This window comes from Uloborus diversus, unplaced genomic scaffold, assembly GCF_026930045.1.
Source record: "Uloborus diversus isolate 005 unplaced genomic scaffold, Udiv.v.3.1 scaffold_12, whole genome shotgun sequence".
NCBI lineage: Eukaryota > Metazoa > Arthropoda > Arachnida > Araneae > Uloboridae > Uloborus > Uloborus diversus.
This window is the reverse complement of record NW_026557876.1, coordinates 7,408,367-7,434,568: the sequence shown is the minus strand read 5'-3', so window position 1 is coordinate 7,434,568 and position 26,202 is coordinate 7,408,367. Positions and strand designations below refer to the sequence as shown.

Genomic DNA, 26,202 nt, shown 5'->3' with positions numbered 1-26,202 from the left:
CGAGTTATTTATTGACCAGTTAAAGAAAAAAAGTTAAATATATTTATTAAAAATCTGTGAAGTATTTTTTTAATGCCGTTAAGAGATAAGAAATACTATTAAAGTTTAAAATTCATTTTTTATGTCCATCGTCTGTGGTGAAGAACAAATAAAAAAAAGTTTAAATTGTGAAAGTATTTAAATTATTTTTTTTAAAAACTTCTCAGAAAATTAAAAAAAAAAAACCCCCAAAAAAAGGCTAAATAATGGTTTTTTTTAAATGGGTTTTTTCAAAAAAAAAAAAAAAAACATTGGGTCCAATCCGGCAAACCCTCGTTTAAAGTTCAGATCCTAGTTAGGCTTTTCCTAAATCATGCTGTATAACTGCACTAAGCTGGGCTATTAGTTACCATCTCTTGCACCAAGACAGAGGAGAAGTTCACCTACCATTTGTACTGGTTATCTCCTATGAGATATCAAACCTTACTATAAGAAGCTCATTTGAATACAGTACCAGAAAATAACTTAAAAAATGAAGTGTTTATAAATATTTTTAAAAACTGTTGATTTTTAAAAAATTATCCAGATGAAAAAATATTATCATTTCACAGGTAGTTAAAAAGGAGATTTAATTATAAAATATATAAAGGAGTATGTATATTAAGTTTTACAGCGTTTCTGATTTTGAAGTTTTACACCATGTGTAATATTAAATATTATTTGAAAGCAATGACATTAAATTAATCATTGTAATCAAAGTATAATAATGGTAAATCACGGTGCAGAAATGTTCTCCAATGTTCTTTATTCATAACGTGTTAACATGATTATCAGTTATCAAATTATGTATTGATATCAGGGAAAGGAACTAATTATACATTTATATGCACAGAATTTCAGATAAACATAAACCAAATTAGCCATTTACGTTATTTGCCTTTGTGATATTTTAATTTTTTAAAATTTATTTAGAATTCATAATACTTTTAAAGTAGTTAAATTTAGGATATTAAATTAAAATGCTTTTATATTTCATAAACAACACACACATTTTCTACTTTAAATTGGCATAATTGTCTAAAAAGTCTTAGATTTGTCTTATAACATATTTGTCTAAAAAGTTAGGTAAGGATGTTAATTGAACATGAAAATCACATGTTGCAATGATGGATTTTTCATTGTATTTCATAAACGTTGCACACACATTTTCTATTTTAAATTGGCATTTTGTCTAAAGAGTCTTAGATTAGTCTTAGAACATATTTGTCTACAAAATTAGGTAAGGATAGTTAAGCTGTAAATTGAACATGAAAATCACATGTTGCAATGATTGATTTTTTGTTGTAGCATAAGCTCGGACTACATTTCTTGTGGAAAATGTAGGTTTTTTTCTAAAATTATTGCATTCCTTTGAGTCGAGGGAGATGCACACAAAAGTCATGGATTCAAAACTTCTAAATATTCCTAAATTCTCCAAAGTTTGAGGCGTACTCCTAGAACCTTCATAAATTTGTCTAAGATTTGAATCAGTCAAGCATATCATTTTTAAATGATCACATTTTGCCTTTCATGTCACTTTTACTACCACCAACAGAATGTTACAATACTAGTCTTTTGTCAAAAGCAATATTTAATTTGCAAAAATAATGCTCAATCAGATAAAAGATCTAAATTCTTAAAGATAACGTTCTCTTTCACTCTCCCCTTGTTCTTTTCTTGCTTGAATCACTTATACAAATACAATACAAATACAAATGTGACGACCAGCAACAGGCTCTGGGCCCAGCTAGACTGGTCCTGGTCAATTAACTCGCGAGAGCTCGCACGGGGTCGTAAACGACCCCAGCCATTTTTTGTTTCCATTTCTTGGAATTTCATGGACAGCTAAAGAAATCATTTTATGAGTAGCTGGGATTGTGTCCTTGATTGATGTGTGGGTGTGCTTGGAATTTTCTTACCTCCTTTCAGTTCTTGTAAACAAGGGGGGTTTTGAGAGTGGGGTCTTTTTCGACCCCGCGCGAGTACTGACGTCAGTAAAATTCTCGAAACGGAAGAGGTGTTTGGAATTATTTCCAATGCAATGCATTCAATGAATTTAGAAAAAAGGTTGGGAAACGGAAGTAGTTTTCAGCAATCCTTCTTTTAGTCATGATTTTGAGTGCACACGCGTGCGGTTGACAATGATAATTTAGATTTGTCCTTTCTAATCCATATTTTTCAATTGTGTTTGTAATAATTATTACAAAGAAAGCATGCTGACTCCATATGAGCAAGAGATGGAGCGTCTCCGCAAATTATTAGCCGATGTGGAAAGTGATGAAGAGGTCATTCCAGACGATGAATGTTTTAGTGATCAAGAAAACTTCGGTGACCACGACAGTGAGTGCGAATTTTCAGGAATTGAAAGTTCTGCCGATCCCGATAGAGATGACACCTTTGTTGGAAGAGATGCAAAAACTATTTGGCAAAAAACAAAATTTCGAGCTAATTTCCGTGCTCCAGCTCGAAATACAATTATGCATCTTCCTGGGCCAAAAGGAAACTCCAAAAATGTCAGTGATGTCTTTGAGAGCTGGAGCGTTTTTATCAATGATAAAATGATTAATCAAATAGTAGAATGCACGAATATTTTTATACATGACATTTCAAAAAATTACTCAAGACTCAGGGATGCAAAATGCACATATTCGGTGGAAATTAAGGTTTTATTTGGCCTATTATATTTAGGAGGGCTTCACAAGTCTTCTCATCTAAATGTAAGGGACTTATGGGCTACTGACGGAACAGGAATCGAAATATTTCGTTGTGTAATGTCATACAACCTTTTTCTTTTTTTTGATGAGATGTTTACGCTTTGATGATGTACATACCACAGATTCAAAGAAACAAAACAATAAACTGGCTGCAATAAATGAAATATTTGAAGCTTTCGATGCAAACTGCAAAGAAAATTATACTTTAGGGGAATATGTGACCATTGACGAAAAACTGGAACCGTTTCGGGGTCGCTGTGCCTTTAGACAGTATATGCCAAACAAGCCCGCGAAATATGGAATAAAAATATTTGCAATAGTCGATGCAAGAACTTTTTATACTTCATCTATGGAAATCTACTGTGGTAAAAATAGCAACAAATCGAACAAGCCGATTGACGTTGTAAAAAGACTTGTAGAGCCACTGTACAATACAGGTAGAAACGTTACCACAGATAACTGGTACACTAGTTATCCTTTGGGCCAAAGATTTGATTTCTAAAAATCTTACAATAGTAGGAACATTGCAAAAAAAAAAAAAAAAAGAAATCCCTGTTGAATTCGTAAATAAGAAGAAACGTGAAATGCGTTCTTCATTATTTGGATTCCAAAAAGATTGCACAATCCTCTCATATGTTCCAAAGAAAGGAAAATGTGTTTTACTATTGTCAGCGATGCATAACGATGACACTATTGATGAGGATACAGCTGTGAAAAATAAACCAAAGATAATTACATTTTATAATATGACGAAGCAGTGGATGTTGTTGATCAAATGGCGGCATTCTACAGCACGGAAAGGATAACAAATCGATGGCCCATGGTAGTATTTTTTTGCATTCTGAATGTTGCTGCTATAAACGCACGGATTCATAAAAATCTTTCTTTATGCATTTCAAATAAAAAAAATAATTATTGTAGAAGTCTCTGTTGGTGGAGAAACATAAACAAATAAAATAAAATAAAGAATTCGTGCAAAAATTAAAAGGAAGAAAAAAAAGAAATACTGGGGTCGTTTTCGACCCCGCGCGAGTACTTGTGTGACGAATAACGGCGCGAGTTCTCGCGAGTTAATTAGTCCCCAACATAGACTAATAATAAGAGTAGACCGAGCTTTCTCATTCTTGCTGATGAAGAAAATTGGTTCATAGATGTATCATGTGACTAGTGGAAGGGCTTGGCGAAGACTTTGGCAGCATGGTTGCTAGATGGCAGCATTATCTATAGTTTGGCACTCGACATGTATTTTAAGACAATGTGTTTTCATTAAAAAAAAATTCCAGGTGCTGAAATTGAACTGTTTTTCTTTTAATTATGCATTATTTTGAAATTAGTAAGTTTTTGATCAGTTTTCGGTAACTTTTATTTCATTTGGAGCTGTCAGCGTTGGCGTGAACGAAATGGCGTAAACGCTTCGCGTTAACGCAAAAATGTACTAATCGGTATCTTTAATTGAAACTGTAGGTAAAAATCTTACCGTTTGCTGATTCTTCTTGGTCGCTTGCATCTTTTATTGCTAAGAGAGTTATTGAAATTGACTAAAGAAAATGTACAATACTATCTAAACGAAAAACTCACTATATTAACAAAATATTTACAACTTAGAATAACAAATTTACAAATCGGACTCAATAAAAGATCATTCTTCCGTGTTCCATAAATTCTATTTATTTTACTTCGCGTTGGCGTTGATCGTCTGCTATGATTAACGCACGCTGTTGCTAGGATATCCACCAGTCACATGGTTTGGTTTATGAGCAGCAAAAGGGTTGCCATAGCTCGGTCTACTCTTATTATTAGTCTATGGTCCCCAATGAAGATCAATGGCCCTCTTAAAGCTATCCACTCCCTTGCTCATTACCGCCTCTTCCGGTAAGCTATTCCAAGTGCCCACGAGACCCTGCTAAAGTAGTAGTTTTTCCTGATTTCCAAGTTAGCCTGAGATTTAAATAGCTTAAAACAATGACCCCTTTCCCCGCAAAAATTTAACCCATTTACATCTTTCATTTTGATAAATTTAAATAACTGAATCATGTCCCCTCTGACTCTCCTTTGCTCCAGGCTATACATGTTAAGCCTATTAAGTCTAGTATCATAATCTAAATCTGAGAGTCCCCTTACTAATTTAGTTACCCTTCTTTGAACCCTTTCCAATACAAAAATATCTTTCTTCAGATAAGGCGACCAAAACTGAACAGCATACTCCAAATGAGGTCTTACTAAACTCCTATATAAAGGCAGAAGAACTTTCTTAGATTTGTTTGAAATAGACCTATTGATGAACCCAAGCATATTGTTGGCTTTGTTACTAGCAATACTGCACTGTTGACTAAACTTGAAGTCCTGATTTATAAAGACACCCAGATCCATAACATTTTCTGCCTGATTTATGACTGAACCCTGTAAACGATATCTCATACGCTTATTTCCATGACCTAAGTGTAGCACTTGACATTTCCCTACATTAACTGCCATACCCCATTTATCTGCCCACTTAGTAATATGATCTAAATCCTCTTGCAGCTGTTTTACTTGTTCTTCATTTTCGACAATCCCCATAACTTTTACATCGTCAGCAAAACAATTCATGCTTCCAGAAATATTTTCATTGATGTCATTCATAAATATAATAAACAAAAGAGGCCCTAAAACTGATCCCTGAGGAACCCCACTTAAAACATCACTCCAATTAGAATGATTTCCTCTCACAACTACTCTTTGCTTCCTACCAGTAAGCCAATTTCTTACCCAAAGTAAAGTTTTTCCTCCTATTCCAATGTCAGCTAACTTGCTGAGAAGAGCAACATGCGGTACCTTGTCAAAAGCTTTTTGAAAATCAATATAAACAACATCCACACATTTTTTGTTATCTAAAGCTGAGGTAACCTTGTCGTAGAAATGCAATAGATTAGTAGTACAGGATTTACCTTTCCTGAAACCATACTGCAAACTAGTCAACAGACTATTAGTCTCTAAGAACATCATGATCTTAATTTTGATCAAAGTTTCAAAAATCTTACAAATCACCGAAGTCAAACTTACAGGTCTATAATTCCCAGCAATACCTTTAGACCCCTTCTTGAAGAGTGGCGTTATGTTAGCCAGCTTCCAGTCCTCTGGCACCGTCCCCGAGTTATAAGAAGCATTGAAAATAATCAAAATAACATCCACTAATTCCTCTGCACATTCAACTAAAATTTTTGGATAAATATTATCTGGTCCCGGAGCTTTAGTTGCTTTAATCTTTTTCAAATGAAATAAAACCTCCTCCCTGGAAAATACAAAATCCTCAAGCTGTATAATAGCTTGTGTCTTGTTAGTGTCAACTGTTGAGATGCAGTTATCGTTAAACACACTGGAAAAAAAGTTATTTAGAACATTTGCAATATCCCTATCGTTTTGGATTAAATTTCCATACTCATCAACCAAAGGCCCAATTTGACTGTTTCGAGCTTTCCCAGAATTAGCGTAAGCAAAAAACCTCTTAGGATTCCCATCAATGTCATCTGCCAGCCTTTGCTCCAATTCCCTTTTCTGAATCCGTACCAAATACTTAAAATTTCGCCTTGCCTTACTATACTGGAGTCTCTCTGCACTCTGACCAGTTTCTTTAAACTTACGAAAAGTGGCTTGCTTATAATTAAGAGCTTCTTTAGTCTCCCTGGAGAACCACATGGGCCAAATTTTGGTACTAACACCTTTTCTCCTAAATGGAACATAGTCCCCAACGGTTTTAGCAAGTTTATCCTTAAATTCCGTCCATTGCTGATCTACGTCGCTATTTTCCAACCCTGACGAAAAAACCTCTTTCAAGCTCTGCCTAAGTGCAACAAAATCGGTGTTTCTGAAATTGGGCACAAACCTAAAATTATCATCTTTGCACACTTCAAATTTAACCCGGAACCTAATGCTGTTATGATCACTATCTCCAATATGCTCCCCTACACTCAACCCCTGAACAAAACTACCTATGTCACAAAAAACTAGATCCAAAATTGCCTCCTCTCGAGTTCCCTGAGTTACAACTTGATCTAAGAAACAGTCACCAATTACTTTTAAAAATTCCTCTTCTTTGCCATTACCAGAATAAAAATTATTCCAATCAATACCCGGAAAATTGAAATCCCCCATTATGATAACGGATCCCTTACTGGACATGTCACTAATAATACGGTACATCTGTTCATCTTGTCCCTGGTTTGAATTAGGTGGCCTATAAATGTTTCCAAACCGTAGCTTTTTGCCCTTACTGCTCATCAACTCCAGCCAAACCATATCAATATCAGTAGGCTTATCATTTATGACCAATTCATTGCAAATAAAATTGTCTCTAACATAAAATAAAACCCCACCACCTCTTTTACCTACTCTATCCTGTCTGAACAAATTATACCCAGCAATATGTAATAACTCTGCATCAGATTCGGTAGCCCATGTCTCTGTAATTCCGATAACATCCAACTTCTCATCCATAACTATGCTTTTCAATTCATCCATCTTGTTCCTAATACTGCGAGCATTGGTATAGAAAACTTTAAGCATGCCTAAGTTGCTTTTATTTAACGCCCTGAAATTTCCTAAATTACAATTGTTAACATTACTACTCTTGTTCGTCATTTTATTTCCATTTCTAGCAATACCCAAAAAAATTTCATTCTCTCGATACCTGATGCTTGAACCATGCCCCCCATTCCAACTTAGTTTTTTGACTCCGAAGCCCTTAAAATTAATCCACTAACCATTTTGACCCCTGTAGAGCTCAGATGCAGGCCATCCCTAGCAATCCAATCCCGTTTACAATGACTCCATACATCAATGAACCTGATACTGCGCTTTTCGCAAATTGACTTCAGTAGCAAGTTCATACACCTCGCACGTTGATTTAGCCAGCTCCTATGCACTCCATACCTGGGAAGCAAACCAACCACTTGGACATTCGTCGAAAAGCTGGTTGCTTTATCCAACAGGGATTCCCATTCCCTAGAAAACTCCTCATTTTTACTGTGGCCTACATCATTTGTTCCCACCCACAAAGTAACCATGTCCTCCTTATTCAATACTCCCTTCTTTTCAGCAACCATATTAACGTCTTTTACCCGAGCCCCTGGTAAACAACACCTAGCCACCTTACGCTTTACTCTCCCAACTGTGTTACCCACCTCCCTTACCATAGAGTCCCCCAAAATTACACCCTTAGTTTCCCAATCTAACTCCTCATTTGAAACTTCCCCCTGAATCTCTGGAACATTTATACCCTCTACAACTGGCTTACACCCTAATGCTAACTGGGCTTCCAAAACTAGCATCTTAAGTCTTAAGTCTGAGAGTTCAGCACATTTAGTGCAAATATAATCCTCCTCAAAAACAGACCCATTTTCCCCCTTATACAGGCAGAACATATGACATAAATCACAAGAGATCCACCTGTCCCCCTTCCCACTCTTTACCTCTTTCATAATGCATATAACACCCATTTCTACTCAGTGAATATGTTCCAAAAGGCAAAACAGAAAGATAAAAATGCAAAAAAACACAGAATAAATACTAAAAACAGCAGTAAATAAACAGAGTTGCTACACCCAATAAAGCACACAAGATCAAAAACCAGGAGATCACCACATGTTAGGCTTAGCTCCAAAAAATGCAAAAACACTTCAAGAATACAATAACAGCAAAAATGAGCCCCCAAAACACAATAAAACTAAATTACATGATAAAGTGAAGTAAAAAAACCTAAAACTAGACAGTAATAATGAAAAATTATAGTAAGAAAACACCTATCAAATCAGCAGCAATAACACTCCCTGCATCACAGGCGCCCTCTAGTGGCCAAAAAAACCTTATTTTTGCTCAGCAATTGTTTGAAATGCCTTTTGTCCTCTAAAAACTCTTTTGCTATGTATTTCTATTGTTCACTCAAATTGATGTTTTTTTGCTTTTCAGGATGAACTTGCTAGAGAACTCGAAGAGTTGGAACAGGAAGAATTGAATGAGCAACTCATCGCAGTGGAACCTGTTCCCGCCGATTTGCCCACTCCCCCCTCTGCCGAGCCAGGTCGACCCTGTAAGTCCCCTTTTTATCTTTCCAACAAGGCTGTTGCTCGACTTAATTACAATTTTTTTTACAGGCAATTTGTTGCTCATGAAGTTACGTGTCTAGTATTTTCTCATTTAGCGTGATTTTTTTTTCTCCAATAAGCATTTATTAAGTAAGAATAAAAGAGAAAAACACGGCAGAGTAATTCAGAATTAATATCCGATGCATATAATAAGGTAACGGCACCAGTAACAAACATGCTTAAGACATGGCTTTCAGATTAACTCCATTTTCTGAGCCTTTCAAGGGTGCCCAAATGCAAAATTTTAAAGGGGGGGGGCTTAGACATTTTCCCCATGGTAACCGATTTCAGTACAGATTAGAGTTATTAAAATTTGACATTTTTAATAACTTATTCATTAATGGTTGGAAAAGAAAAGTTTTTGCATTTTTGCAAAGAAAAAAAGTACTAAAAGCTAGGAAATTCTAATTTCTAGGGAGGGGGCTTGAGCCCCCACTTGCCCCCGCCCCCCATATGGGCACCTATGGAGCTTTTTAAGGTATTTAGACTTTTTAAACTTTTTCTCTCGTGCAGCTGCATCTCATCTAACGTTTGGCTGCTTCTGGATCCTCTGAATGAGATAATTCTATTTTTATTTGCTCAATTTCGAATAAAGGCCCGACCCCCAGTAACATGCACCAAAAAATCTGATGATACCCAGTAACAGATAGTTTAAGGAAAAGATGAGTAATGGACAGAATGCCCCTTTTATCTTCAAAATGTGCAAAAGTTCTTTATTTTTAGAACTAAAGCCTTAATAAATTCAAATGAAAATGAAGCACCAGCTGACCTCGTGGTGGCTGTTCATAACCTTCCACCACTGCCCTGTAAATACCAATTGGCTCATAAAGTTCACTCTGATAACACTGACTAGATGGTTGCACCATATACATGGGTCGCAGCAACATCAGTTTTACCCGACTAAAATTCTTATTATTTAAATCCAAATCTGTCTGTTACTGGTGTCGTTACTCTAATTTTTGAGATAAATTTTGATATTACAGTTATCTTCCATTACTATAAGCTTCAAGGGACCGAAAATTTAGTTCGTAGTTATGGCCTTTAACCAACTACAACAGGTCTGAACAATTATATTGGTAAAACGGATATTTTGTTGCGTTAATTTAAAAATATTGGTTAATTTAGAATCTTATTTTCAAAACCTGTATTTTCAACTGTGTTTTCTTGCAGTGGGAAATATAAATAGTATTAGCTGCAAAATAATGTGGTGCACATTTATTTTTAAATAAAGCTTTATGAACTTTGTATTTATTTATGTAAAATCCATTCTCATATTTTTGCCACTTTTTCTCAAACTACCCCTTGGAGACATTCAGCAATATTTCTTTTTGTATAGCAAATCCGTCGTCAACTTTTTCAACCATTCATTTCAGGAAATGTCATAATTTTATTTTGCTATATTCAGTACAACATTAGTTTTCTCCCTGTGATGCTGATGTAATTATTGTACCGTGTAAAGTTTGCTTTTTGATACTATAAGTACATATATGAGAGCTTCTGTTTAGTGAATTGTTTGTAATGTTATGCAGCTTTTGTGGTACAATACAATAGAGAATCTATACAGAATAAGTTTTGCAGCAGTCTCAAATTATGCCAAACCACTATAGTATTTGTATATTGATAAAAGTTAGAGACATACCGAGTACTCGGTAACTACTCTGTACTCGGCCAAATTCTGATCAGATACTCAACCAATACCGAGTAGTTGCAAAAAATTGAATATTGTCCAATACAAATGCTAAAATTTATATTAAAAAAAAGAGAGCAAGCATTATATTCTGCAATCATTTACAATTAAAATTTATAAGTCAAATTTAAATTTTGAGAATAATGAAGTTTGTAATGCTTCAATGGAATAAATCTTTATTTTAATGTCCCCAAAGTTAATAAAACTTGTTTATTAAAAATTATGCAAAAAATGTAAGTATAGAAAATATGGAATTTTTATTTAAAAAAATTGATTTTTGCTACAAACAAAAATGAGTTATAAATAATATAAAAATACCTTTGCTTAAAAAATTAAAAGAAATAAAACAACGTTAAAAGCACAGTGCAGGAACACTGCAGACATGTGTTTTGGCGTTACAAAGAATTCCTTTTTCAATGCACAAAATGAGAGCTCGTGGATTTAAAGGCTTCCGACAAAAGTCGGATTTTTTTGTTGAATGTCTTTACATTCTTTAGCTCACATGTTATGCACTGAAAAAGATGTTCCTTGTAACGGGGAGGAGGGGGGGGCAGAAACACCATTCTGCAGTGCTCCTGCACAATTGTTGTATCTGATTTTAAAAAATATTTATGTTTGGCGAACTAGAACTATAATTGATTGGTATACAGTGAAGCCCCTCCTAACGGACACCCCTCTTATGCGGACAATTTTTAATTCCCCAGTTCCAATGCAAATAACATTATTAAACCCCTGTCCTGCGGACACCTCTCTATTGCAGGCAAAAAAAAATTGTCCTGGTAGCGTCCGCATTAGAGGGATTTTACTGTAATTTGTTTTAATTCCAACTTGATTAATCATACCTTTTTTTATTTATTTTTAATTTTAAGAATAATTTTTTGGTAAAATTTTTGACACAAACAAAATTGTTTATATAATGCGTAATTAAACTTCAGCAGGAATTTAGTTTTAAAAACTATTACATGGACAAGGAGGTCTATACTACTATTCCAATAAGTTCAAAATTCATCACATGTGTGTCGGTGGTTCTTCTTAAAACATAATTGGTACTTGGTAACTCGGCCGAGTAGTGAAAGGCCGAGTACTCGGTAACTCGGTACTTGGCTACTCGGTACGTCTCTAATAAAAGCTATATTTGAGTGTATTTTTGTAGAGTAATTTGTTTTATACCAGAAAGATTTTCGGTAAACATTAACCTTTGCAGACTCCGAACGAACTGTTAAGTTAATTATTCAACTTTTCTTTTTTTTTCTGTCAAGTTTTGTATTTATTTTTGTAATGTATATTTTTCCAGAGAGTTTTATAATATTTTCTGTCAATCTTTGCAACCAATTTGAATGTACTTGATTTTGTCGTTACTATACAGCGTCATTATCTTGTCTTGAAAAAATTAATTTTCTCATAACCTTAAAAAATCCAAAATTCAACATGTTTTTTCTGAAAAAAGAAAAAAATCTGCTGAGCTTGGAACTGTATTCAAAATTACTGTTTCATTCAGACTCTGCATTGCATCGTAAGAAAATGAAAATACAGTAAAAATATTTTTAGAAAGAGCATATTCTGATTGTTGCTAATGTTAAAACCATAGCTATAATTCAAAGAAATTTCAGAATGTAAATATTTCAATCTTTTCTAACCATCTAAATCAATTGGTTGATTCTGCTTTTTTTTTTAAATGAGCTATGTTTAAAAAAAAATTTAAACTCAGACTGCTTTTTCCAACTCTAGGAAAAAGTACCCAAAGCAAATATTTGCAGCTAAATTATTGTATTAAAAAATTGGAAGAAAAGGATTAATGCGCTAGTTAACATGTACTATTTTTTAAAGCCGACCGAGGATTTGAATTATGATCATACTTGATCAGTTAAATTGTCAATGGGGAAAATCTTATTTATGAATATAATTGTGTTTCAAGTGTGTGATTAAGAATTTTAAAGCCCTTTAGCAACACTTATTATGTGAAGAGTCATTGTATTAATCAGTACTGACATATTAATGCCACCACAGCAAAGTTGCGCTAATCTTTACTAATAATAAAGCTGAAAGTCTGTCTCTCTGGATGTCTGTGACGCACATAGTGCCTAGACTGTTTGACCGATTTTCATAACATTTGGCACAAAATTTGTTTGTAGCATAGAGGTGAGCATCTCAAAGCGATTTTTCGAAAATTCAATTTTGTTTTTCTATTTCAATTTTAAGAAAGTGTTACCAAGCAACTTATCATAACATGGACTAACAAATTACTATAACATAGGCAAGTAAATTACCATAACATGGGTGAGCAAAAGCACATAGCAACTTGGCGAGAAATTCATCATCCAGTATTTGTAAATATACAGGTGAAGCAAATGACCTTTTAATTTTCTACTATGGGCAAAGCTATGCGGATACCGCTAGTGATCCAATAAAGGGCAATATTTTGGCACATTTGTTATTCACATGCACACTCGGTTAACTTTTAGATTCCTTGTTTTGGCAACAAGGGAAAACCGCCAACTCTTTAGCTTCGAGTGGCATTACTACATGCATATTAAATTTATTCCTATTATGTGGCAAAGAAGAAACTCCTGTTATAACTATTGAAGAACGTTTCTAGATTTATTATTTCATGATTTTTTTCCATAAATTGCTTCCAAAATTTTAATTAACCTTTGAGTGAGTATTTATTTTGATTTAAAATTATTTTCAGCGAAAGTTGCAGCCGCTGCCGAGGAAGATGACGAAGACTTGAAGGAATTGGCTTCGTGGGCATCATAATTCTTTTGTAAATATACTTTTTCAAATTATATTTTTATTTGTGACTGATATTCCAAATAAAGTTGGTTGTAAAAATACATATACTTTATGCATTTACATATTAGGAGTTTAAGGGTTCACAGTACCTTTCAAACATTTTTTTTTTTTAAGTTAAGTAAATTTGATATTTTTTTGAAACCATAACATGCATACTTGTTTTGTAATCAATAATTTATTTTCAAAATTGAAAAAATATTGCCTACTTTTTTTAACAATTCGAAAAATTGAGAAAAATTTCAATTTTTTAAAATCCCTAAGGCTTTTTTTATTTTTGCACTAATTTAAAAAAAGGTTTCTGCTAAACGATCACTATAATCATCTCTAAAAATCTGTGCATTCATTTGTTTATGAGTTTATTAGAAAATTTTCTGTGATTAATTACGTAAAAAATCAAAGTTTTTTTTTTTAAATTTGGTTTTTAAAGATTTAACATGCTCTAAACATTTGAGTAATTTATAAAATGCTAATCCAATGCACAGTTTTGTCAAATAGGTTATCCCAATTGCAAAAAGTATTACTTTAAAGCTGTATCTTTAAGAGAAAAAAATCCTTAGGGATTCTAATGACATGAAAACACAAAGAGACCATCATCGAGAAAAAGCAATTTAAAGTTTTTTGTTTGCATAAGAACACATAGCGAGCATGGCCTAAAACCACTCATAACTTTTTAAACATTTGAACTAAAGCATTGAAACTTTTCCCCTGTGTTCAGAATAGTTTTTAGTTTTGAAATAGGCAATAAAATTTTTTTTGATCGTTTCATCATTTTTGAGGTACCCCTTAAGTAGATTATTAGGTAATAACAAACTTGGCTGTTCTTAGACAAAATGGCATAACCAAAGAGTTTATTTTATTTTGTCCCCCATTAAATCAAATACCCTGAGATTGAAAAGTAGCATGCAAATAAATGTAGTCCCTGACCATTAGGGTGGTTCAAAAATAAAAATTTCAAAAATTGTATTCTCCACAAGCTTGTTCTTGTTCTATATGGTATTCTAGAATTAATGGAGGGAAATTAGGATGAATTAGTCGGTATTTAGGGGTTGGGAAGAATTAACACTTGGATAGCCTGATTTAGTATGGATAGAGTGGAGTTTTTGTTAAAAACTCGGACATTTTGGTGAAGACATTTTACTAGTGATATTATTAACCCGAGATTGCTCGCGCAGGGTATGACATACCCACCTCTTCACTTTCAATCAAATTTATCCCCACCTTTTTTTTTTTTGGAAGTGGACGATTCCTTGAGTAGCTGACCCATAGGGCATAACCTTGAAGGGGTAGAAACGGTGGGGACATTCTAAAATTAGTTTCTTTGGAATTGACTTCTACGGGTGTATCATACCCTGTGCGAGTATTTCTGCTACAGTTCTGAACTGAAGCATACGCAATGCTTTCAAGAGACTTAAAATTAAAACTAGGATCTAGTGAAGACATTGCATCCCCTGCTAAAAAAGCAAAGTCAACGTACAAAAGCTGTACTGAAAACCCCAAAATAAAAGACAAAAATCAAATTTGTGTGTGAAAAATGACAAAAATATTTCCATGGACCATATGACATGCATTTGCAAAAAAATGTAGAAATTGAATGCAAGTCTTTTAAGAAAGTATTTTATAATTATACTCTTTTATCTTATTTGCATTTTCAACCTTTTTGAAGGGGAAAAAAAACTTGAAAATACTAAAGAACCTCCTCAAGTATGAGATTCCCTGCGTGAGCAATCTCGGGTTAAGTACAGAAATATTGTGTAAAAGATTATTTTACATTTTCAAACATCTTAACACGAGTTCCTGAAATGCTCATTTACATAATCCTCCTTGTTCACTAAGATTTAATGGCGTCATTGGCCATTGGTGTCACCTCCTTACACGTTGAAAGTTTTTCTCAATAGTTTAGAAAATTGTAATAATTAATAGATTTGTTTTGAATTGACCTGTAAACAGTGAAATTTTACCAGGAGTGATTGTTATCTGAAATAAATTGCTTTACATTCTTAACAGAAGTAAAGCCCAAATATCATAAACAATTACTGTTTTTTTAAGGTACTACAGTTCCTTGCTACAGTCCCATTGCTCACATCCACAATATTTTAAAATGTGTTGTGTGTATGATAAATGCACACAAGAACACATTATATACTAAACTTTGTGTATATAAACTAGTACAGTCGGACCTCAATATAAGGTCATTCCACGGGACTTCACAAAACTGACATTATAAGCGGGGTGACCTTATAACCGATTCATATACATATATTTATTGATAAATAAGGATGTATACATTAATTCTTTTCAAAATTTATTACGTCCGAACACATCAGTTAATTTAATTATAACAGTTCAATGGATTTGAACCACTTTTGGAATTAATAAGAAACTTCGAAATGCCTTTTTAAAACTTCCATTTAGAATAAAACTGCATTCAAATATGCCCAAGCAAAGAACTGATGTGCAACTTACCTTACTTAAAATTACATTAATACAGGACTGATGCGTTTTTTCTTTAGTTTAAACACAATGGTTTCTAAGTATTTTCTGAAAATTTTCTTCGGCTTCTAATGACTGGTAAAAAATTGCGATATGTACATACTTAGTGCCGACGTTACTGCTTCATATTTTAGTATCACTGTCATAACACTCACTTTCTACTGTTAATTACTACGTCAATGGGAAAAACATCTTTTCACTTTTTAAGGATCGTATATCGATCGAAAATTCTTGAGAGTGAATCTATTAGGCAATGAAATCATTTAAGGAAATCAGACAAAAGTGACCTTATAAGCGATTAATGTTTTATGACCTGACCATATATCCGATAATACAGAATTTCTATTCAGCGAGCCAGGACTTTAGAAAAGTGACTTTATATGCGGGGTGACCTTCTAAGCGGGTGACCATATATCGAGGTCTGACTGTATTTTCCAATTTATTTGCACTTTTACTAGACTATATGATCAGTTTTCACTGCATAAGAACATTGCCTGGATGTTTTATCTTTAAATTTATACATTGAATTGTTTATTTCAAAAACCAGTCAAGCAACAAAATTTGTAATATTAGGAAAACATCTATATCAACATATTAAATTATTCAATAATGATTACAACATTGTTTTTGGAAAGAAATATACAGGCATCCCTCATGTAACATGGATAATTCATTCCGTGTAGTATCGAAACCGTGGTATACGAGACTTTTTTTATAAATGTTTTTTTAACTCATTTTTTAACCTAATTAATCATGTACATGCCATAAATCATGTCACTGTGTACTGTGTTATATTGAAACCGTGTCATACGAGACCTTGAAATAATGTAAATCACGGAATATGTACCGTGTCATATCGAAACCAATTCATAAGGTGCAAATTTTATAATAACTGAAATTTCGGCTCAATAGAACATACAAATGAAAACTGAGACCCACTGATTTAAAAATATATAAAAGATAAAACTTAATTATTTTACATACCTTAAAGCTGTTATGAAAGAAGAAAAAATTTCATCCGCTTTTCTTTCTGTACTAAGAACGAAACACATTCCATAAGAAAAGAAATCTGAGCTTTTCTGTAGCAATAAAGTTTGTCTGAGCAACAGCAACAAAACAAAATTCAAAATAAAATAAATAGAATTATTCATTTTATTTCAACTACATTTTTTATTTATCGTTTGCTAAATTTAGCTTACGTTTAATCCTAATTTAATTTTCTTACAATGCATGTGAAACAAAATAATATTCACCTTTTTGCCTTTCGAACACTGATGAGAAAAATCAAGTATGTATGTATTTAAAAGTTAAAAACTGGTGTTATGCGAGGAAACCAAACTTTTGAGCCCTTGACATACAATGCTTCGTAAAAGTGTCATAAAAACAAAGTAAAAACTTATTACCGTGTAGTTATGAATTCAAGTTTCATACCGTGTAATATCGAAACCGTGTTATAATAATGTCAAATTTTTGGTACCATGTAATATTGAAACTGTGTTGTAGAAGTACCATGTTATATGATCGATGCCTGTACCTTAATATGTATCCCTTTTAGTTTAAAACATTGTAATCGTTATAGAAAATTTTAATGAAAAGGTAAAAATGCTTTTTCAAATTTTTAGAGTTTGTCACTTGACGTGTTTTTGAAATAAACTGTTTAGTTATGCTTTACATTGTTATAATGCTCTGCATTTTGTCATCATCGAAAAAAATATACTCTAATAAAAACGTTCCTGTTTTTGTCCAAAGTGTTAGTAAGATGATGATATTATCAGAACAATAAGGTTTACATGACAAATTAAATTTGTGCTAGGAATTTCGAATTGAGAAAAAATGTGTTAGGTTTAAATTGTTATCTTTATTTACTGTCTTTAACATTCATCAAAACTTCTTGCAGTAAAGTGAACTTAAGTTTCTCTACATTCAAAAATATTTGCTGATTAGTTAGTAATTAAGACAATCTTCTGTAAGTGTTCTGGTTTTTACTAAAATTAATTTTAAACTAAAAGCTAACAGGGTTAAATGTACAATTTAAAGATTTTTTTCACTTTATATTTCTTGATATCAGAATTTTTCTTAAAGTTGTGTTTTCCAGTGAGTTTTCAAAGAAAAATATTGTGAATGAAACACTGCTCTTAATCATTTAATAATATTTTGATCAGTTGCAAGATCTTTTTATCTATTTTCCTAATTTCACAAAAGTTTTATTCATTATTCAGTAAATATATGAATTAAACTCTAACCTTTCAGACAAAATTTGTACCAAATAAGCTTTAAATTATGTTGCTGCATATTACAAAAAAAGCTAACATCTATTTCACTAAGTATAATACTCTTTTTTGTTATGCCAAATTTTATTAATATTTTAAATTTTAGTTAGTATTTGGCAGTATTTTATAAATTTTAGTCAGTAAAATCAGTATTTTTGTCCCTCCAAACAGTTTTACCCCTTGAAGGTAAAAGTTCACTTAAATCTCCCCTTAAAACGTAAGACCCTCGTTTTTACCTTCTTCTTCTAGTTAATTAGAATATAAATCTAAATTTTTTAATGTTCCCAGCAAATTTTTTCAACTAAGCAGTAAAATGCTTTTTTTTTTATTATTATTTACAAAATAAATGCTATCAAAAAATGCTTGGATTTTGTATGCAAAGTACTTTTTCTATTTCAAAATTTCTATCAAAAAGTGCCTTTTTTAATTGAACTAAAGTGCCCTTTTATCTGGAAACACCCCTGCACCTTTTTTGGTCTGAGGGAAACACGACAGTCTAAGTCAATGATGTCAGTTTAAAAAGTTCTTCCAAATTATAAAATTTTTAAGTTCTTTTACAATCGTCTTATACACCATCATGCACCAGTTATGTTAACTAACTTCATGTAATTTTTTTGGAAAAAGACAAAAAATTAGATTTTGAATCAATAAATAATTAGTGTGAAATAAATTCAGATTTTTTAGTTGTATCACCTCTGTTGTCGGAGTGAATCATGTTTTTCTGAAGCTTGAACTGAGAAAGTTTGAAGACCTCTGCACTAATAATGAACATACAGTGGGACCTCCATATATCAAAGTAGTAAATTGCCGGGGGAAAATTCGATGCATAGAAACAATCTTAGTTTATCATAAATTCTCCCAAAACGTTAAAAGTAAGGCTGATTTTTGTGTGAAACCCAATTTCTTATTTATACGAGCATCGGGTTAAGTGAAAGTTAATAATTAAAAATAAATGTGAAACATTTAACTTTTTACTGAGCACTGCATAGTTTCTAAAAAACCAACTGCAATGCCCTTTCATGTTTTTGAGTAAGAATTCTGTAAGTTTCAGTATTTTTATTATATCATTCTGATTTCTCATAATAGCAAGCACACTACTTGCGGGCATACTAAATTTACCAGAAATGACATTTTTGGGCATCCATGCATCTTCATTCTTTGGCAATTCAACTTGATCCGCAACATTAGGGGATTTTCATTTTGACAATGTGATCGAGAGAAAAGTAAAAAATCAATCTACTTTTAGCTTCAGTGAATGCTTTTCACTGAAGCTAAAGAGACTAGGAATGATCATCAACGGACAATAAGGATAACTTGAAACTGAATTTACTGTATTACTGGTTGCAACTAAGAACTAAATTAACTTTAAGGAATTTAAGATCTCCAGAACGGAGCAACGACCCTGTTTACAGGCTCCTCAATCCCAGATTCTTTGTAAGTTTCGTAGCAACCTTTAGTAAACATAATTGTCTCCCCTAACCTTCATTTTTCATGAGACAAACAGTCTAAAGTGGAAAAAAAAATCTACGAATGTCTCGAAAAAAATTTCCGATGTATAGAGTTTTTTTTTCGATATATAGAAACAATTTTTCAATGTAATGGACATGGAAATTTGCTGGGATTTCGATAGATAAAAAATTTCAATATTTGGAAATTCGGTATATGTAGGTTTGACTGTGTATATATGTATTTAATGCTGTAAAATTTAACATTAATTCTGCTTTATTTCAGATGCTAAAAAGGTTTCCAAGATTAGCTGAATCTGTTTTATACTTTTCCCTGTGGAGGCAAGAGCAACTAGTGCATATTCTTTCAACTAAGGACTGGGTACTTTTGAATTGCTGTAGCTGTTGCCTTCCAGTTAATCACCTCGCAAGGGATGAAATCATGTATATTTCGAAAATTAAATAGCCTTTTTATGCTGTCAATCTGCCCTGTAAATTGATTGTTATGTACTTGTTTTAGGGAATTCACAAAGTAGAAATTGTATGTATCTGGCATTCTCTTGCTAAATAACTTTCTGATGGAATTAACAATCACGAAATCTTATTTTCTCAAAGCTTAAGTAAATGCTATGTAAGTTATATTGAAGTATTTTGGAGAAAAAAAAATAAGGCAATGAAAAACTTAACGTATAAAAATTGATTTTGTTAGTGATTTTATAACAAAATGTCATTTATATTATGTAAACATGAAACAGTTTGAAATCAATTCTTTATATTGTACAAATGACATTTTGTGATATTGAACTTTTGTTTTGATGTATAATAGAGTTATTTTTTTGTTAACTTGATTTTTTTGTCCGAGGATACAAATTGTTTTTAAGTTCAAAATTGTATGTAAAGCATTAAATAAAATATATATTTCTATGCTTATGTAAGTTCTTGTATTAAATTCAAAATCATACTCGAATATTTTGTAAAAGTTTGAAGAAATCTAAGAATGCAAATTGTAGTTGCTAAATATATGCAGACGAACATCCATATATCAAACTTCCACATATCGAAATTTTCTATATATCAAAGTCCCAGTAAATTTCCATGTCCATTACATAAGAATAATTGTTTCTATACATCGAAAAAACTATGTATAGAAAAATTTCGAGATGTTCGTAGATATTTTTTTCTACTTGAGACTGTGTTAAGAAAAATGAAGGTTGGGGGAGAAAATTATGTTCATTAAAAGTTGCTACGAAACTCATAAGGAATCTAGGGTTGAGGGGTGTGTAGATAGGTCGTTGTAACGTTCTGGAGTCCCTCAAGTTTATTTCAAGTCTTAGTTGTAACCAGTAATACTGTAAAATTAGTTTTAAGTTATCCCTTTTGTCATTCCTAGTCTTTTTAGCTTCAATGGAAATCAGTCAACTTAAGTAGATTGATTTTTTACTTTTCTCCCTATTACATTGTCAAAACGAAAATCCCCTAATATTACGGATCAACTTGAATTGTAGAAGAATGAAGATATATGAAGGCGCAAAATTGTCATGTCCAGTAAATTTAGTATTTCCGCTAGCAGAGTTCCAACTATTATGAAAAATCAGAAAGTTGTGATAAAAGTATTGAAACTTACAGACAACTCACTCAAAAACATGAAACACAGCATTACAGTTGGTAAATTTAGCTTTAATTTTAATGTTTTTGGAGATTTTTATGATAAATTTTGATCATTTCTATGTATCAAAATTTCTATCAAATTTTTTTCCGGCAATTTGCTACTTCGATAAATGGAGGTTCGACTTAATAGAAAAGAAAATACTCATCTAGTTTCTGATCAAGTGCAAGATTTAAAGTTGATTTTGCCGTTTCGGTATTAGAATTTGATGCAACACTTGTTCAGGATGGGAAAAAATAATTCAATTCGAGATAGTCCAGTAGTTTTCTGAAAAAAATCAATTCTGAATATAGAATGCAGTGAAAGAAGTAAGCTAACTTATACCCAATTTATTTACATTCATCTCTAAAGCATTTTATTCCCGATATAGGATGAAAATCTTGGTCTAAATAAAATATGTGATGATCCTGAGATTTTGTGACTGAGTGGTTTTAAAAAGAAAAGTCAAATTTTTGACAAGTGTGTGACACCTATTTTGGTGTTTGCACAGCCTTAAAAAACCCTGTTTCTTCTTACAAGCAATTCGACTTTAGTTTGACCCAAAAGTAGCCATTTGTTCCATGAAAGAAAACCCATTCTGCAATTTATTTTAGTAGATTCGCCTCCCGATTTTTCAATTTCTTTTTTCTTAAATATTTTGTCCAACTGTGAAATACAGATCAAGAAATAGTGAAAACACACATGATAATATAATTCAAAATATATACAGTTGGACCCCGATTTAACGAATTTCTTTTTCCTCGAGAAAAATGAAGGCCAAAACCCCTATTTACCGAATAATAAACCCGGAATTAACAAATTAGTTTTATAGCTGAAAAAAAAATTGTTTTGTTAATTTGAGTTAGGATAGATTAAATTGTTTCCCAAATGTTATATCCATATTGTCGGAAGTAGAAAATGACTTTTCTTGGAATCGGCCATTTTTGACGGGCGAGAGGGAAACCAACGAATATTGATTCTGATACAGAAAGCTATAATGAAACTCCCATTAAAACTGTTACTTTTTCAAATGCTTTACATGGCCTGAAAACTTAAAACATTTCTCATGCAGCAGGCTGCAAATGACAGTATTTTTTTTAATCTCCTTAAAGTCGAAAGATAACTATTTTGAGTCAAATATCAAGGAATTTGTCAAACATCTATTACTCAGTAGTTTAAAATTTCACATTGTGTGTAAAATAGAGATGAGACGGGCTAAGCCCGAGCTCTAGAACTTAAAATAGGTTTCAGGCTCAGGCTCATGATAAGATTTTAATCTTCAATTTCCATACAAATATACTTTTTCTATTGAAAATGGATTCTTTTTTTAAATTTTACTTTGCTTTAGTGTAAAAATGCATGAAACTTAAACCCAATGGGATGAAGTATTCAATTTTAATTTTAAAATTTCTTTTTTGGGCAATAAATGTATACTATTAGTTTTTTCAAAAAAAAAAGGATTTTTAAATTAATATTTGCCTCACATGAAAATTTAAAAAAAATAAGACAAAAAATTAGTTAACAGTTATTTATAACATGTTTGTTTGTGATTACTATTACAATAAATAATATACTAATTCATCTGAAATAGAGCATTTTGAGAAAAGTTTTAATAAAATGATCTTTATTAATAGACAGATTTATAAAAAATGTTTTGAACCAATTGCTGTTGAAATATAAGAACCCATTTTTGGTTGACTTAAAATGAAACTACAGCAGAACCATGTCTGACTCTAGTGGGTTTGGTTTTGAGAGTTTTTGACTCGGGCTCGAATTTTGACACGAGACAATATCCCTGGGCTCGGGCGGGCTTAGTTTTCAAATTTTTGGGCTCGAGCTTCCAAAAATGAGCCTGAACTCATTTCTGGTGTAAAAGTCATGGAACGCTGAATAAAAAGTGTACACTTTCTAACCATGGATATTTTTGCGCAGTTGCTTATAAGGGGTTTTAGATAAGGTAAATGTAGTTTTTTAAACTTTTTTTCACACCTGGATATTACGAATGACCCCAATTTAACATATAAAAGTTTCAGTCCCATTGAATTCGTAAAATTGGGGTCCGACTGTATTTATGATTCAATTTTTACAAAATGTGCTCAAAAGTATTTAACAGGATATCAAATCTTGAGAATACTTGGTTCCAATTACATGACTTTTTCTTGATAATAATTAAATATAGTTAAAAAAGGACATCAGTAATGAATTGTGAAGAGTTTGTTAAAAGATAAGTTAAGAGAAAAAATCCACTACAACTTGTATTCTTCAAAATAATTTCAAAATATTCCCAATGGGGTTGTTTCCTTCAGTCAAAAGTAATACTTTTAGTTGGTGAAATTGATAGAATAAGCGAAAAAAATAACATTGACCCAGGAAACACTTTAATTTTCCCAACAGTTATTTTTTAATTCATTTTTTAAAATGTACGATTTTTCAAACAAGGCGTGGTCTTGATGACGTCACAAATGATGCTCTTTGGCGCATCTTCCCACCTTGTTTCCAAGTTATGATAATCAAGAAACGAATTAAATTAAAATTGTGCTCTGCGCTTGCCATCAACCCTATCGTTGTCAATATGTGTGAATAAAGAGATGAATTAAATATTTTGCTCTATGAATGGCAACACGAAATGGCATTTCATCACCTGTGATGTCATCGGCAGAAGCTTAAACAATGAAAGAGCACTGATTTAAGTAATCTTTAAAAATATTAAACTTAAACAAATTATTTAAAAAACAGTCAGATCCTATGTTTTTAAGCATGCTCTTTCGGAAAAAAATACATTTAAAAATTTTGGAAACACCCCATTATGCAGTTAAGATTATTTTAGCGCCACATGTATCAAAATGAACTAATTGAATATCTTACCCCAATATTATAGTATGCTCATATGCCTAAAAATCTAGTGAAAACGACAATTTCCTTAAATTCAAAATATTTTTAATTATCCAATTTTATTATTATTTAATATGTAATTTTAATTATCCAACTTCGAGAAACTTTGTCTTTAAAAACCATTCATTTAATGTTAATAAATTGTGTATGATTATTGGGAAAGAGAAAAGGATGCAGAAAGGCTAGTCTCTTAAATAAATTTAGCAACTGAAAATACTTTCTGCTTTTCATATGCTAAAAATAATTATCTCTATTCCTGCGTTTTTCCTTACTGGAGGAATTATTACATCTATTTCAATAGGTTTTATTTCCAATATCCAAGTTAAAAATAAAGCAATAAAAATCTCCATACATCGCTACTGATAATCGATATTAATTGCATCTTAATTATCCATTTATTTATTCTAATGGATATCTATGCAATTTTTTTTCTAGAAATAATGCAAGTTTAAATGATGGTGCGTAACACAGTTATGTCAAGAAATAGCGCATGAAAGAAAACATTAACATTTATAATGCACACATATAAATTCAATTTAATTCACATGTTTTATTATATAAAAGCATGCCATCTAAAAGTTTTCATCTTTTTTACCGAAAAAGATGTTGCTAGTAATCTTGAAACACACTTTTAATGCATGTTGACCTTAATCTGTTGAAATTGGATTTAAATATGCATATGAAGGTCAATTGGACAAAGATCGAGCCAAAGCTTAAACAAAAAGAAAATGTCAATAACCGTGAAAAGTAATAAAGGAAAAGCTGAATGGAAGAAAAAACACCAAGGAATGAAATAAACAAAAACAAAATTTTCGGAGAAGGAAAAATAAAGATAAATAGAAGAAAATGGGGGGGGGGATGTCAACCATGACAAAAAAATTTAAAATAAACAAAGCCAGATAGATAAAAACGAATGGAAAAAAAATGAGTGGGGAAAGGACAGTGTTAAAGATATGGGAGCCAGACATTGGTATTTGGCTAATCCGCTATTTTTGTCTTTTAAGCTGCATGCTTATCTGCTCTTGGCTTTTGTCGGATGTCTTTTCATCCCGAAGCTCATTACTTTTTGCATTGAAAAAGGCGTTCCGTGTAAGGCCAAAACACCTGTCTGCAGTAATCGTCGAATTTGTGCTTTTCTGACGTTGTTATTTCTTACTTTACTGTTCTGCACAAAAGTATTTATTTATCTTATTTATTAAATAGTTTGAGAACTTTTTTTTTTTTTTGTAAGTTGAGTGGATTCATCTATTGTATGAAATATATTATGTTTATACATGTAAAGTAAATGTCTACAAATTTTTGAACATTGAAAAAAAAACCTGATTTAAATTAAAAATATCTAATTTAAATCAAAAAAATCACAAACCCTGCCAAAAATAAGTAAAAATTTTCATCAAAATTTACATACTTTGAACATTCACTTTAATAGGAAGTTCAAAACATTATTACTAAAGAATGTTTCCGTGCCTAAATTTCTGTTTTTAGATCCAACAAGTATCAACAACAAAAATCAAAAGCTGTACGAAATCGACTTTCAGTTTACGGGAGCCAAGCAGTTATTGTCGGAGGTGAAAACAATTGCAACCACAGATATTATTTCTCCTCCACCCAAAAATTATCTTCTAACTTAATTTTAATATTGAGATTTCATAGATTCGAGAAGGAATGTAGGGGAAGGGACTTTCAAGACTTTTCAATGAAATTGCTCCAAGTACGTTAACTTACTTAAAATGTCCTTTACGTGACATTTGGAGGAGGAGAATTCATAACTGATGTAGAAAAAGTTATCATAACGTTCACTGATCTTGCATCCTTAGGAGTCATAACATGATGGTAAGGGTGTGGGCATGCAGTTGTTGCATTTTTTTGGAGAAGGGGGGGGGGATCAAATTGGTATCAGAGAAAAATAATGGCAATTCAGGTTTGAGCACTTGTAGAAAGAACAGAGATCTATTTTCAATTACACCGTGGCTTCAGAAAATTAGCACTCAAAAACAAGGAAATGTACGAAGGTGGTTGTTTCCTTTAGTCAAAAGAACTACTTTTAGTCACCGATATTGATAGAATAAGCAAAAAAAAACATGGAGCCAGAAAAAACTTTTTTTTCCCAACAGTTATTATTTTTTGAA

General features: G+C 32.1%; 1 protein-coding gene across 1 annotated transcript in view; it reads left to right on the top strand.

The window, feature by feature from the left end:
- Nucleotides 1–20,431, top strand: part of LOC129232359 (charged multivesicular body protein 4c-like) — a 30,053-nt gene extending 9,622 nt beyond the window's left edge. The window contains exons 4-6 of the mRNA XM_054866505.1: nucleotides 8,676–8,796; nucleotides 13,228–13,302; nucleotides 19,823–20,431. Coding sequence (XP_054722480.1) covers nucleotides 8,676–8,796; nucleotides 13,228–13,295 — 189 coding nt within the window. The 3' untranslated portion in view covers nucleotides 13,296–13,302; nucleotides 19,823–20,431. The remainder of the gene's footprint in view (nucleotides 1–8,675; nucleotides 8,797–13,227; nucleotides 13,303–19,822) is intronic.
- Nucleotides 20,432–26,202: the final 5,771 nt, after the last annotated feature.